Source organism: Capra hircus, chromosome 21 (assembly GCF_001704415.2).
Source record: "Capra hircus breed San Clemente chromosome 21, ASM170441v1, whole genome shotgun sequence".
Classification (NCBI taxonomy): Eukaryota; Metazoa; Chordata; class Mammalia; order Artiodactyla; family Bovidae; genus Capra; species Capra hircus.
The window spans coordinates 33,191,985-33,207,260 of NC_030828.1; the positions used below are offsets into that span (position 1 = coordinate 33,191,985).

A 15,276-nucleotide genomic window follows, 5' to 3' on the forward strand; every position below is an offset into this window, starting at 1 on the left:
ACTAAACTTCAAGGCGATTTGTTAACAAGCAACTATTAACTGCTAATTCCAGCTGACCTATTTCAAATCCTAAAAGATGATGCTGTGAAAGTGCTGCACTCAATATGCCAGCAAATTTGGAAAACTCAGCAGTGGCCACAGGACTGGAAAAGGTCAGTTTTCATTCCAATCCCAAAGAAAGGCAATGCCAAAGAATGATCTAACTACCACACAGTTGCACTCATCTCACATGCTAGCAAAGTAATGCTCAAAATTCTCCAAGCCAGGTTTCAACAGTATGTGAACCGAGAACTTCCAGATGTTCAAGCTGGATTTAGAAAAGGCAGAGGAACCAAAGATCAAATTGCCAACATCTGATGGATCATAGAGAAAGTAAGAGAGTTCCAGAAAAACATCTACTTCTGCTTCATTGACTACACCAAAGCCGTTGATTGTGTGGATTACAACAAACTGTGGAAAATTCTTCAAGAGGTGGAAATACCAGACCACCTTCCCTGCCTCCAGAGAAATCTATATGCAGGTCAAGAAGCAACAGTTAGAACCAGACATGCAACAACGGACTGGTTCCAAATTGGGGAAGGAGTATGTCAAGGCTGTATATTGTCACCTGGCTTATTTAACTTATACACAGAGTACATCATGAGAAATGCCAGGCTGGATGAAGCACAAGCTGGAATCAAGATTGCAGGGAGAAATATCAATAACCTCAGATATGCAGATGACACCACCCTTATGCCAGAAAGTGAAGAAGAACCTCTTGATGAACGTGAAAGAGGAGAGTGAAAAAGTTGGCTTAAAACTCAACATTCAGAAAACGAAGATCATGGCATCTGGTCCCATCACTTCATGGCAAATAAATGAGGAAACAATGGAAACAGTGGCAGACATTATTTTCTTGGGCTTCAAGATCACTGCAGATGGTGACTGCAGCCATGAAATTAAAAGATGCTTGCTCCTTGAAAGAAAAGGTATCACCAACCTAAACAGAGACATTACTTTGCCAACAAAGGTCCATCTAGTCAAAGCTATGGTTTTTCTAGCAGTCATGTATGGATGTGAGAGTTGGACTATAAAGAAAGCTGAGCACCAAAGAATTGATGCTTTTGAACTGTGGTGTTGGAGAAGACTCTTGAGAGTCCCTTGGTCTGTAAGGAGATCCAACCAGGCCTCCCTAAAGGAAATCAGTCCTGAATTATTCATTGGAAGGACTGATGCTGAAGCTGAAACTCCATACTTTGGCCACCTGATGTGAAGAACTGACTCATTGGAAAACACCCTGATGCTGGGAAAAATTGAAGGCAGAAGGAGATGGAGACAACAGAGGATGAGATGGTTAGATGGCATCACTAACTTGATGGACACGAGTTTGAGCAAGCTCCAGGAGTTGGTGATAGACAGGGAAGCCTGGTGTGCTGCCTGCAATCCATGCGGTCACAAAGAGTCTGACAGAACTGAGCAACTGAAGTGAACTGTTAACTGAAACATTTGGCAGCATTTAAAAACCTAAACTGGCCTTCCCTGGTGGTCCATTGGTTAAGACTCTGCACCTCCAAAACAAGAGACACACATCCAATCCCTGGTCGGGGAACTAAGAGACCACATGCCACACAGCACAGCCAGAGAATTTTTAAAAAATGAAAATAAATAAATACCGATTATCATATAAAAATATGAAATTTGGGGCCTGTTTTTGGAAAACACTGGACCTGTGTTGCTCACTTGAACTTTAGGGCAGAATCTGAAAGGGGTGCCCATATTTCAGAGTGAAGATCTGTGTGTACAACAAGACAACTGCTTCAGGGAGGAGAGGAGCTCTGCCTGTTACCATGGCTTCCCTGGAGGCAGAAATGATGGGAGACAGTGACACCCAATCACAACTATTATCTTTCCCCAAGCAGGTACACTGGTCAGGTCATTAATCAGCAAGCATGCAACCCACTCCAGTGTTTTTGCCTGGAGAATCCCAGGGACAGGGGAGCCTGGTGGGCTGCTGTCTATGGGGTTGCACAGAGTCAGACATGACTGAAGCGACTTAGCAGCAGTAGCAGCAGCATGCATGATTTCTGGGCAGAGACACAGTTCTCCCAGGAATTCAGCAAACAAAATATACTCTTAACCCTTGTTGAAATATGTAAAATTTATCTTCTGGGACAGTATGCACAGGGCGCCCTGTGATTTACTTCAGAGCAATAGAGGGCAAGCACACTTGGCTAACTGCCTCTTTTACTCAAGAGAAAGGAAGACAATTAATTACCTGGTGGTGACAGGAGAGCCTGTGGACATAAACAGGATTTGACCAAGCAGTTTCCTGCACTGGGATGAGCCCCAATTCACCCAGCTTGATTTGGGGCTCTGTTCTGGACCAGTAGGCTAGGGGTTGGGGGAGACAGGGGCATTATATGAAAAAGCTATTTCTACTCTCTCCACCACCAGGAGGTGGAGAAGAAACAATTGCCAGGAAGAGAGTCCAGGGAAGAAGAAACTATTTTCTGGCTTCTCCCCTGTGTTCCAATCCTAGGGGCCTCTACAGCAACAAAATTACACTGTTTATTATAAGCCTGACTCCGACAGGATGTGATGGAGGAAGGAATCTATGTATGCAACATTCAGAAAAGCTGATACAGACACTCTTCATTGAAATGAAGCAGAAAATGTTCAATCACACAAAAGCAAAACAAAACCACTGGCTCTGCATTCCTGCTTGTCAACAAACAGCTGGGGCCCAGCAGCTCTGGCCACCCCATGAGGGCTGATCCTGCCCTTCCTCTCTCTCTCTCTTTTTTTTTTTTACCCCACCCTCCAGGTTTGCCTACAAGCCTCAGTGCTCAGTAGCTGAGTCTCTGGGGAAGAGAGTTAGCCTATATCTGCAAAGTGAGAGATGATGATCCCATGGAAGTACTAGGGGAGATAAGAAGAGACAATTCCAAAAAGTCCTATTACCATTCTCACAGATTCCATTTTACAGTAGAGGAAACTGAGGCTCAAAGAGATTCCCATAGCTTGACCAAGGGCACAGCTCACAAGTCGCAGAGCTGAGATTCAAACCCAGGGAGCTGGGCTCCAGAGTCCATGCTCTTAACCACTCCACTGGCTGCTCCTGGCTATTAGATAGAAAAGCATTTTGTAAGCTATAGAGAAACTCAGTGCATCCCTGAAGGATAGTTAAAATTCTGGGATAGCATAAACCAAGCACCCTAGCTGTGCCCCAGGTCTGAGTGGGAGGAGAAAGAGTGGCCCCGGTGCCCCCACTCTCACCCCTATCCCAGGCAAGCACCTGACAGAGCAGAATTCTACCCTGGAGTTTCAGAACCTTCACTGTGGTGCCTGAGGAGGCCTACAGCTGGGGCCTTTCCATCCTGCTTCCTCTTCCTCCTGCCGATGGTCTAGTTCCATGATTAAGAACAGACTCTGGGGGCTTTCCTGGTGGCTCAGTAGGAAGGAAACCACCTGCCAATGCAGGAGACACAGGTTTGATCCCTGATCCAGGAAGATCCCGCCTGCTGTGGAGCATCTATCGAATCTGTGCTCTGGAGCCTGGAACTGCAACTCCTGAGCCCACCCGCTGCAGCTACTGAAGACTCCAGGCCCTGGAGCCTGTGCTCTGAGACAAGAGATGCCACCATGATAAGCCTTCACACTGCATCTAGAGAGGAGTCCTCACTCGCCACAATTAGAGAAAAGCCCGTGCTGCAATGAAGACCCAGCGCAACCAAAATTAATTAATTAAATTATTTTTAAAAAGCAGACTCTAGAACCAGACTGAGGATTGACCTGGCTCTACCTCACTTATGAAGTGGTTAGTGGCTTCACTGTTGTATGAAATGAGTTAATATATGTGTCTGGCACCTAGTAAGTGGCTAAGTAAACATCAGCTATAATTGCTAACTATTGCCAAACCTTATCAGCTCTATACCTTCCTCCTATGCCAAGGTTCTCAAATATCCTGACTCATTTTTTTTTAATCAATCCCCACTTTGAAATTAGGAGTATAATCTTATTTTCAGAAGGCAAAACTAAGCTAAAGGTGGAAGCAGTCATGGGGGGTTTCAGGCATCCCAGCAGGCTCTTAGGAAGACTTTTGGGGACAAGAACTCCTGGGAACCTCACTTTGCCCAGATAGGTGGCTTTTGCTATACGGAATCTGGAATGAAGGTGGAGGACCGACTAGTGGTAGCACCCACTCCTGGAGAGAGAAAGAAGAAACTCCAGTGGTTTCAATAATTCTAAGTCCCACATATCCCCTTTCGCCTCTCCCTCCCAGGACTCAGATGACTCAGCCTCTCGGCTAGAAAAGCAGGTGAATTGCATGCAAGGTTAATGGCTCTCGTCTCCAAGGGAATCCCTCACTGGATCTGCAAGGCAAACCCTTTATTCCCTATCCATGGGATCAGAGCCAACACAGCAGGAGTGAGCTGCAGGCGGACACTTTGCAGTGTTGGGACTCCTGGGTCTTATCCTGGCTGGCCCAAGGGAAAAAGCAATGATGAAGGTGAAACATGGTAAGGAGGCTGGACTAGGATGGAAAGAGAGATGGGAGCTAGAATCAGAGCACTGCCCCAGGCCCTAGGACGCAGTCTAAGGGAAGGGTACCTGGCCTGGGTAGGGACTCTGATATAGCAGAGCTCTCTCCCAGGCTACATTCACCTCCAGGCATCATTGCCTAGCAGTGTTAAATTTACAAAGAGCTCTGACAGCCATAATCTTACTCAGCCTCCAGGAGAGCACTGTAAAGTGGTGACTGCTCTTACATCCATGACCAAAGACTTGAAAACAGACTTAGAAAAGTTGCCCCTCTTGCATCCATTTCAGTTCAGTTCAGTTGCTCAGTCCTGTCTGACTCTTTGCGACCCCATGGACTGCAGCACGGCAGACCTCCCTGTCCATCACCAACTCCCGGAGCTTGCTCAAACTCGTGTCCATCAAGTCAGTGATGCCATCTAACCATCTCATCCTCTGTTGTCTCCATCTCCTGCCTTCAATTTTTCCCAGCATCAGGGTGTTTTCCAATGAGTCAGTTCTTCACATCAGGTGGCCAAAGTATGGAGTTTCAGCTTCAGCATCAGTCCTTCCAATGAATAATTCAGGACTGATTTCCTTTAGGAAGGCCTGGTTGGATCTCCTTACAGACCAAGGGACTCTCAAGAGTCTTCTCCAACACCACAGTTCAAAAGCATCAATTCTTTGGTGCTCAGCTTTCTTTATAGTCCAGCTCTCACATCCATACATGACTATTGGAAAAATCATAGCCTTGACTAGACAGACCTTTGTTGGCAAAGTAATGTCTCTGCTTTTTAATATACTGTCTAGGTTGGTCATACCTTTTCTTTCAAGGAGCAAGCATCTTTTAATTTCATGTATGCAGTCACCATCTGCAGTGATTTTGGAGCCCAAGAAAATAAGGAAAATATTTACAGATGGTCTGTTTCCCCATCTATTTCCCACGAAGTGATGGGGCCAATGGAGCTATTTCAAATCCTGGAAGATGATGCTGTGGAAGTCCTGCACTCAATATGCCAGCAAATTTGGAAAACTCAGCAGTGGCCACAGGACTGGAAAAGGTCAGTTTTCATTTCAATCCTAAAGAAAGGCAATGCCAAAGAATGATCTAACTACTGCACAATTGCACTCATCTCACATGCTAGTAAAGTAATGCTCAAAATTCTCCAAGCCAGGCTTCAGCAATACATGAACTGTGAACTTCCAGATGTTCAAGCTGGTTTTAGAAAAGGCAAAGGAACCAGAGATCAAATTGCCAACATCCACTGGATCATCAAAAAAGCAAGAGAGTTCCAGAAAAACATCTATTTCTGCTTTATTGACTATGCCAAAGCCTTTGACTGTGTGGATCACAAGAAACTGTGGAAAATTCTTCAAGAGGTGGGAATACCAGACCTCCTGACCTGCCTCTTGAGAAATCTGTGTGCAGGTCAGGAAGCAACAGTTAGAACTGGACATGGAACAACAGACTGGTTCCAAATAGGAAAAGGAATACATCAAGGCTGTATATTGTCTCCCTGCTTATTTAACTTACATGCAGAGTACATCATGAGAAACACTGGCCTGGAAGAAGACTGCTGGGAGAAATATCAATAACCTCAGATATGCAGATGACACCACCCTTATGGCAGAAAGTGAAGAGGAACTAAAAAGCCTCTTGATGAAAGTGAAAGTGGAGAGTGAAAAAGTTGGCTTGAAGCTCAACATTCAGAAAACGAAGATCATGGCATCTGGTCACATCACTTCATGGGAAATAGATGGGGAAACAGTGTCAGACTTTATTTTTGTGGGCTCCAAAATCACTGCAGATGGTGATTGCAGCCATGAAATTAAAAGACGCTTACTCCTTGAAAGGAAAGTTATGACCAACCTAAATAGTATATTCAAAAGCAGAGACATTGCTTTGCCAACAAAGGTCCGTCTAGTCAAGGCTATGGTTTTTCCAGTGGTCACGTATGGATGTGAGAGTTGGACTGTGAAGAAGGCTGAGTGCCGAAGAACTGATGCTTTTGAACTGTGGTGTTGGAGAAGAATCTTGAGAGTCCCTTGGACTGCAAGGAGATCCAACCAGTCCATTCTAAAGGAGATCAGCCCTGGGTGTTCTTTGGAAGAACTGATGGGAAAGCTGAAACTCTAGCACTTGTGCACCTCATGCAAAGAGTTGACTCATTGGAAAAGACTCTGATGCTGGGAGGGATTAGGGGCAGGAGGAGAAGGGGACGACCGAGGATGAGATGGCTGAATGGCATCACCGACTCGATGGACATGAGTTTGAGTGAACTCTGGGAATTGGTGATGGACAGGGAGGCCTGGCGTGCTGCAGTTCATGGGGCCACAGAGAGTCGGACACGACTCAGCAACTGAACTGAACTGAACTGATGGGACCAGATGCCATGATCTTAGTTTTCTGAATGTTGAGCTTTAAGCCAACTTTTTCACTCTCCTCTTTCGCTTTCATCAAGAGGTTCTTCTTCACTTTCTGGCATAAGGGTGGTGTCATCTGCATATCTGGGGTTATTGATATTTCTCCCTCCAATCTTGATTCCAGCTTGTGCTTCATCCAGCCTGGCATTTCTCATGATGTACTCTGCATGTAAGTTAAACAAGTAGGGTAACAATATACAGCCTTGACATACTCCTTTCCCAATTTGGAACCAGTCCATTGTTACATGTCTGGTTCTAACTGTTGCTTCCTGACCTGCATATAGATTTCTCTGGAGGCAGGGAAGGTGGTCTGGTATTTCCACCTCTTGAAGAATTTTCCACAGTTTGTTGTGATCCACACAATCAACGGCTTTGGTGTAGTCAATGAAGCAGAAGTAGATGTTTTTCTGGAACTCTCTTACTTTCTCTATGATCCATCAGATGTTGGCAATTTGATCTTTGGTTCCTCTGCCTTTTCTAAATCCAGCTTGAACATCTGGAAGTTCTCGGTTCACATACTGTTGAAACCTGGCTTGGAGAATTTTGAGCATTACTTTGCTAGCATGTGAGATGAGTGCAACTGTGTGGTAGTTAGATCATTCTTTGGCATTGCCTTTCTTTGGGATTGGAATGAAAACTGACCTTTTCCAGTCCTGTGGCCACTGCTGAGTTTTCCAAATTTGCTGGCATATTGAGTGCAGCACTTCCATAGCCTCATCTTTTAGGATGATGCATCAACTTAACAACAAACAAATAAATCCAGCTCTTGTGATCCAAAGTCTTTCGACCTAAGTCTTCAATATATTGAGTCCTGATTCCTTCTCTTGAATTTGCCTCCCAAACACACCCCTTCTGCTGTGGTTTTGAAATGCCTACACATTCTTTGATACTACTCACTTCAAGAAATTAAACCAAATTCCCCTTCTGAACAGGTGGAGCCATAAAAGACATTGTGGCTTCCGGCTTGTCTTCTCTCTCTCTCTCTCTCTCTCTCTCTGTCTCTCTCTGTCCCTCTCTCTTTCTCTGTCTATCTCGTTTCTCTCCCTGCTCCCGCCCCCGTCCCATCTTCCCCTCCCTTGCTCAGCTTCAGGAGAAGCCAGCTGCTTGTCGTGAGATCACTGAAGCCTCTGACCAAAATGTGAATAAGTTTGAGAGCAGATGCTCTAGACCCGTGAGAGGCACTGAGCTAGAACCACCCCTATAAGCTGCTCTTGGATTTCTAACCCTAAGAAACTGGGTAAGATAATGAATGTTTTTAAGTTACTGAGTTTTGGGGTGACTTTTTATGCAGCAATAAATAATCGACACCTCTTCCCCATTGTAGGAATTGCCTCTCTTGTCCAAAACCAACTCACACCTTTGCTGGAGATCTCAAATCATTGGGAAGTTTCCTTTTCTCTTATACTCGGGTGAAGTTGGCTCAAACAGTAAAAAATCTGCCTGCAATGCAAGAGACATGGGTTTGATCCCTGGGTGGGAAAATCCTCTGGAGAAGTCAATGGCTACTCACTCCAGTATTCTAGCCTGGAGAATCCCATGGACAGAGAAATGTGGTGGACTACAGTCCATGGGGTCACAAAGAGTTAGACAAGACTGAGGGATTAATGCTCACAGCGCACAGGTGAGATCGAACACCTGTGTTGAAATACCTGTGGTTGCTGCTTTCTAGCTGTGGTATTAAATATACTGGGCTGGATACTTAATCTCTCTGTGCCTCAGTTTTCACATCGGTTAAACAATGATAAAAAGGAAGATTTTAAAGATTAAATCAGGGAATAGATGTGAGTGCCTGGCCCAATGCTGGGCACTGTGGTGGATGCCTGATAAATGTGACCTCCTTCTGGCTCTGACTTTCTAGTTCCCGTCTCCCAAGCCCCTGCCTGAACAGACTGGGACTAGGACCAGGGGTTTTAGGGGCACCTCATCCTCTTTCTGCCACTGGAGACAGAGGAGGAAGAGATCTGCCCTGCAGCAGGGGTTTTCTTCCTCCCACGGTTGGGTAAGAAGTAACTTGTCCATGAGAGGCAGGTGTACTGCTACAATGGTCTTGCAGATGAGGGACTGAAGCTGCACTGGCAAGGCTTGGCCTCCAGCCTGGTCACCCCTCCAACTCCTTGGAAGGTGAAAAGAGTCTGCTTTGCCACTCACTAATCCTCTACATATTAGGAAAACTGCTATTTCCAAGGCTTTGCCCATTTCTTTCCCTTTCTTCCTCCCCTCTCCCTTTATAAATTTTTTAAATTTATTTTAATCACAAATAATATGTGAAAAATAACATCAGCCAACATTTCCTGAGAACTTACCAGCCGAGGTTCTAAGACTGTTAGGTGCCTCACAACTGCTTTGTGAGGCAGGTTCCTGTATTAGTTCCACTTTACAGCTGAGAAAACCAAGGCACAGGGTCTAACGGCCCAAAGTCACACAGAGGCAAAAAGAAGCTAATGAAGCTCAGACTTCAAGGTCAGGACCTCATTACACAGTCTGTGCCAAGCCTCCAGGCTTAAACTTTGTATTCTGAAGGCACAAACGGAGGCTTCAGAGTGTGTGTACTAGAAAACACCACACACTACAAAAAAATAAAAATAATTTTAAAATGCATTTACATCTATAAACATGCACACACTTGAAAAAAAACACTTGTGGTCCTACTGTGAGGCTTTTTTAACAGAAAGTCTTGACTCTTTTTCCACGTTTCTGTCGTGGAGTGTGCGCCACAAATGCTCAACTTAGGCACCTTCCCAAGAGTTGAGCCCTCTACTCTCCTCCCAACTGCGTCTGCCGGGTCCCCCTGTCCCCCTCCCCCGTTCCTCCCTGCCTCCCCCGGCGTGTCCTTCCTGGGCCTCGCTTCTCACCGCGTTTCCTCTCCCACAGCGCGCCCCTCCTCTGCTATCCTTGCTCCTTCCCCTTCGTCTCTCTTGCTAACTGTCTAATGCATCTCTGCCTCTCCCTGCCCCACCCCCGCGCTTGGCCATCCAGTGCACAGGCCCCTCTCCCGCCCTTGGCTGCCCTCTGCCAACCTCGCTACCCTCGTTTACAGTGCCCCCGCCTCCCCGCCCCGCTTTCAATCTTTCCGCTCCCCTCCCTGTCCTCGTTCCCCGCTAAGCCCTGCCACTCCGCGGCCCGGCAGGAGAGCACAGCCGGCGGGCTGCGACGCGCGCTGACAGGGTAATGAATGGCTTCAGCGGTAATTAGCGACCCGGCGGCTAATCATGATGTACATTTACATTTTAAGTGCTGCAGAGGGAGCTGGAGAAGGGGAGGGGAGCGACGGGAGGGGACGCGGGCCGTTTCCGCAGCCTCCCTTCACCGATTGGGGAGCGAAGTGAACCGAGTCTTCTCCAGCTGGCGGCAGTGGAGGGGGATGGCGGTGCGAGGCTTTCCAGGGCCAACCCGCGCGAATGCAGAACTGCCTCATCCTCAACAGACGTAAACGCGGAGCTCCCAGACCCTTTCCTCCAAACTGCAGACCCCCGATTAATCCCCTCCAAGTGAACCTTCAGCCTAGGCTTACATACCCCCGTGGATGGAGAGCTCTCTTCTTCCGTAACCAACCGGTTCGGACTTAGATTCCAGCGGTTTGGGGACTTCTTAGGCCTAACGAAACTGATGCCCGTTAAGGCCCACAACTGCCCCAATTTTACAGAACCTGAGTACCCCTGAGCCTCGCCAAGTGCTGCAAATTCTTGTGTCTTCACCAGACTGCTGCCCTTCGACTCCTACGGCTGTTCCTCGAGGGGCAGGGGATGGGGCCGCGGGAGCTGCGACAGGCCAGAAACACAGATTCCGAGCCGAAAGCGCCCTCCAGAGCCTCTCTCCCCAGCGTGCGAGCAGGAGATCCCTAGAAGAGGATGGTCATTCATGTACTGGGGCTCAAAAGTCCACCTGCTCTCCAGTCACTCCCAAAGGGCCGTATTGGAGTCAGTCCCGGGTTCCAAACAGCAGGGCCGAGCGCTAGGAGATACGAGATACTGAGAAGGCGAAAGCAGCCTGGAGGAGAGGAGGGGGACCCCAGCAACCCCGTCTCAAGACTCGGCACCAGCTCTCCCAGGCACTGGGATGATCCCAGCACTTCAAGGGCTTCCTGTCCGCCGCAGCTATCAGGGCTCCACCCCGCCACGCCCCATCGTAGTCACCCCTACCCGGATCAGGTCTGGCCCACCTTCAGTTCTGTGTGTCGCGCGAGGGGTGGAAGGATGAAGGACGAGGCCCTGGGGCAGTTCTAGGAAGAATACAGCTTCTTCACAAACCCGCTCTCTCTCATCAGCAATCCTTTAAAGCCCAATCTCATCTCTCCCTTCACTGTCCATCTCTCCTGGAAAGAGATCCCGGGCCACTCCCTCAGTCTCGCGGAGTTCCAGGGGAGGGGCACCCAGTAACTGTCCCCGAGATTTCCGTTTCCCAGCTACCTCCCTTCTCCCTCAAAACCTGCTTTTACCCAGCCTCTTTTCTGAAAAGGACCCCACTGGGTCCCAGGGGGCCCGGTTGACTAACAACAAATTCCACCTGAGAAGAAAGGGGATCCACGTGAGCAGAGGACAATATCTGGCTTACTCTAGGGCATGCAGTTCTAATACTCGACTTTCAGGCATGGATGGAGGGAGCTTAACTACTCTTGAGAAGGGGGTCTCATTGTTCTCGTCCCATTCATCCCAGGGCACAGCCTGGCCCAGAGCTTCAGTTCGCAGAGCAGGGGTGTCTGGGAGCCTTCAGCTCCGGTCAGGCGCGGCAAGGCTGAGACCTCAGTTCTCCGGTTGTCCTGCGAGGACCATGCCGAGACATAGTCGTCGAGGGCAGACGCGGAGCGGAGATGGCGCCTACTACACTCCGCTGACAGCGTGCAGGCTGTCCTTCAGGCGAGAAGAGCGGCTCGGGAGGGAAGGGACGGGGTGGGGGTGGGGGTGTCCTTCCTCTAGGAGTGGGAGAAAGAGGTCCCAGTCCCCAGAAGGCCGCTTTGAAATCTCTCATTGGGAGCGGGCAAGGGGTGGGTGGCCTTCAGCTGAACCGCGGAAGGGCTCGGGGACCCGGCTTGAAGCTGAGTTTGCCCAGCAAACGCAGTTTTTATTTAGGTTGCAGGTTTATGAAGTTAGGCTCAGGGAGGGCTGATGGTGATTATAGGGAAACTTCAGCTGGCAGGTCACTCCTGGCACTGCCATGGCATCCCGCGATGCGCGCACCTCCCAAACCCGGATATCAGAGGACCAGAGTGGATGCGGGCGAATTGCTGGTGAGGCTGGGGCGCGAGCTGGCAGGGCTGGGTAAGGGGCGGGGCCCGGCGGCAGGGGCGGGGCTCCCAGGCTCTGAGGCGGGGCCTCGGCTAAAGGCGCGTAGCACAGGGCGCCGAGATCGCCGAGTAGAGCAGCGCCCAGTGGAGAGAAGTGGAAGGCTAGGATCGCACCGTCCCAATCGGCCAGCCAGCGTCCACGCCGCTCCCGCACCCTTACCCCTGCCGGCCCTTGCGGGACGCGACCCACCGACATGCAGTCCCGGGGCTGAGGCGGCCCGATGGCGAAGCCCGCGTCCCCGCAACGACGGCGCATGGAGAACTTCCGTAAGGTGCGCTCCGAGGAGGCGCCGGTGGGGAGCGGGGATAAGGAGGGCGGCCCGGGCTCAGGCCCCTTCGCCGACCTGGCGCCGGGCGCCGTGCATATGCGGGTCAAGGAGGGCAGCAAGATCCGGAACCTGCTGGCCTTCGCAACTGCCAGCATGGCGCAGCCAGCCACGCGCGCCATCGTCTTCAGCGGCTGCGGTCGAGCCACCACCAAAACCGTCACGTGTGCCGAGATCCTTAAGCGCCGCCTGGCGGGTCTGCATCAGGTCACGCGGCTGCGCTACCAGAGCGTGCGCGAGCTGTGGCAGAGCCTCCCTCCGGAGCCCACACCCGGGCAGAAGCCTGGCGAGCCAGCCGCCAGTCTCAGTGTACTTAAGAACGTGCCCAGCCTCGCCATCCTACTTTCCAAGGATGCCCTGGATCCGCGCCAACCCGGGTACCAGCCGCCGAACCCCCATCCCGGCCCCTCGTCCCAGCCAACTGCTCCGACGTCCAAGAGGAGTCTAGGGGAACCTGCTGCTGGAGAGAGCTCCGCGAAGAGGTCACAACCCGAGCCAGGTGCTGCTGAAGAGGACCAGACCGCCTGAGAACTCCGGCCTCTGGGCCACCTGGACGAGCTGGATCCTACCCCCGAGCTTCGACCTTGAGAGGCATCTCTAGCCTTTCACGCCTTGGTACTCTGGAACCTACAACGTGGCAGCATAGACCCCAAGGCGGCAAGGGGGGACCCCAGGGAAGCTTCGTGGTGGGGTTGCTCCTCCAGCTGTGTTGCCTGACGACACTTTCAGCTTTTCTGAACCATACGGGGACCTTCTTCAGGGAGGGAATGGTGGGCAATGGGATTCTTGAGCCTTTAACCCCAAGGGTTAAAGGTTCATGTAGGATTCTTGAAGTGGGCTAGGAAGGTGGAAGCTGAGGAGAGCTCTTGAAACCACCCCACCATTGTCAGCAGAGGGCAAAGGGTTGGAAACCACTGCTTGAGGGCGGGGGATTTTGAGTATCAAGGGGTAAGGGGCTATTCTGCTCCTCACCCCAGGACAGTTTCTAGTTTTCCTTTCCCTGCTTTTAAGGAGCATCCTGAGATCATGGTGGCAGGGGCATCTCCATAGGCTCTTTTAACATCCCACTTTCCCCATGCTGGCCCAGAGGGAGAGACCCAGGACAGAACTCTCCATGCCGCCTCCCCTGAGCCCCACAGCTGGAGTCTTGCTTCCAATAAAACAAACACAAAAATGGCTCTGTCCCTGGGTTTTTTCCTAACCACTTGCCTGTGTAGAGACTGCTCTGGTCTGCCCCCTTGTGTCTCAGTCCCCTCCAGCCTGGAATCCTTAGCTTTTGGAGTCTTATGGGTCAGGCACAGAAACTGGACAGCTTTGAAATGGTGCTGGGAGCACCTTACCCAGTGCCTGGTTCCTCCCTCTTTCTCAGCCCTCCCTGGCTAGCTCCAGTAGCTTCAGGGCTTGTGGCCAGAAGGGGACCTTGGTCACCTTATGTGTTACCACTAAGGGAAAGGGAGCAGCATACTGCTTTTCTGGAAGGGGGAGGAAGGGAAGCATCAGTGAACTATCCTGGGGGTCACTGCCAAGGGTGGCAGATCCAACTGGGCTCCCTAAGCCTGCAGCCTCCTTCCAATAAACAGCAGACGGCTGGCCCAGAGCCCCCCAGCCCCATGGATAGAATCTACCCTTCACTGCTCGCTCGCTCTCTCTGAGAAAGGACAGCACACCCTTGGGAGAGGGGGAGGAGAGACTGAGCACAAATCCACTGCTGGAAATTACTATTCAGCAGAGAAGCTGGGACTTGGGCTGTGAATCACTGCAGGCTCCCTGATAAGCTGCTGCCTCTGGCCCTGCACAGCTGTTTGTTGAGAGATAACAGCCTTATAAGCCTTTCTGCCCAACTCCAAGTCAGGTGGGAGGGTGGAAGGAGTGCTGTGTACTGGAAGCACTCTAGCAAACATGAGGGGGAGGGGCATGTAGCTCCAAGATCATAGCAGCAGACCCTGTCCCCTTGCAACTTAACAGCATCCTTGGAAAGGAGGAGATGGGGAAATATGTAAGTCACTTTGTAGGCTAAAAGCTGAAATAAATCCTTTTGCTGGTAACAAGAGGTAGGTTTCTGCAGTTGATAGAAGGGGCTCTTCAGGGAGTTCACCCTCACCCCCAGCTCTGCTTGAGCTTTGGATAGGTGGGCCTTGTCAAAGAGACTCTGGCACTGGCTGCTCTCCCTAATGTCTTGTTCTTGATGAGTCCCTAGGGAGAGCCAAGGGATTGGGGTGTGTGAGTCTGACTCAGGAGCAGCCCAGGAAGTGTGGAGAGAATGTAAACTGTCCTGACAACAAGGTTGCCCTGGGCTGGCACTGGGCATCCGCATCTGAATCTAAATGATCCAACACAGAAGAGGTCCTGCATGGTAGAGTCTTAGGAGAGACTGCTCTTGGTTCTGGAAGAGGGTCAATTTTCCAAGATCACTAGTGTCTAAAGTCCTGATTGCTGGGTCACCAGGATAATGCAAGCTTTCTCACTGAAGATGTCTTGGGTCAGGTGAGTCACCTTTCAGCCTAGAAACTCACCCTGTGGTGTGGAGAGGAGAGGGGCATGTTCCTTCCCCACCTTCAGAGTGTTACCCTGCTCACATGGTGGACTGCGTTTCTGCCTCCCATGCTAGAAAGTGGGTTATGAAACTGGCTGTCTTTTCTGCACCTTTACTCCATCCCAGCAGCTTCAGTTCCCAGGATTTTGATAGGTGCTCACGGGTGCCAGTGGAACCCAGCATCCATGAATGAGCTCCCCACCCCTGCTTTACTA

The 15,276-nt window shown here is 50.2% G+C and overlaps 1 protein-coding gene across 1 annotated transcript; it reads left to right on the top strand.

Annotated features, from left to right (window-relative positions):
• On the top strand, positions 12,242-13,694 carry RPP25 (ribonuclease P/MRP subunit p25). The gene has a single exon (XM_005709564.3). The coding sequence runs from the start codon at positions 12,424-12,426 to the stop codon at positions 13,054-13,056; it is 633 nt and encodes a 210-aa protein (XP_005709621.3). The 5' UTR covers positions 12,242-12,423; the 3' UTR covers positions 13,057-13,694.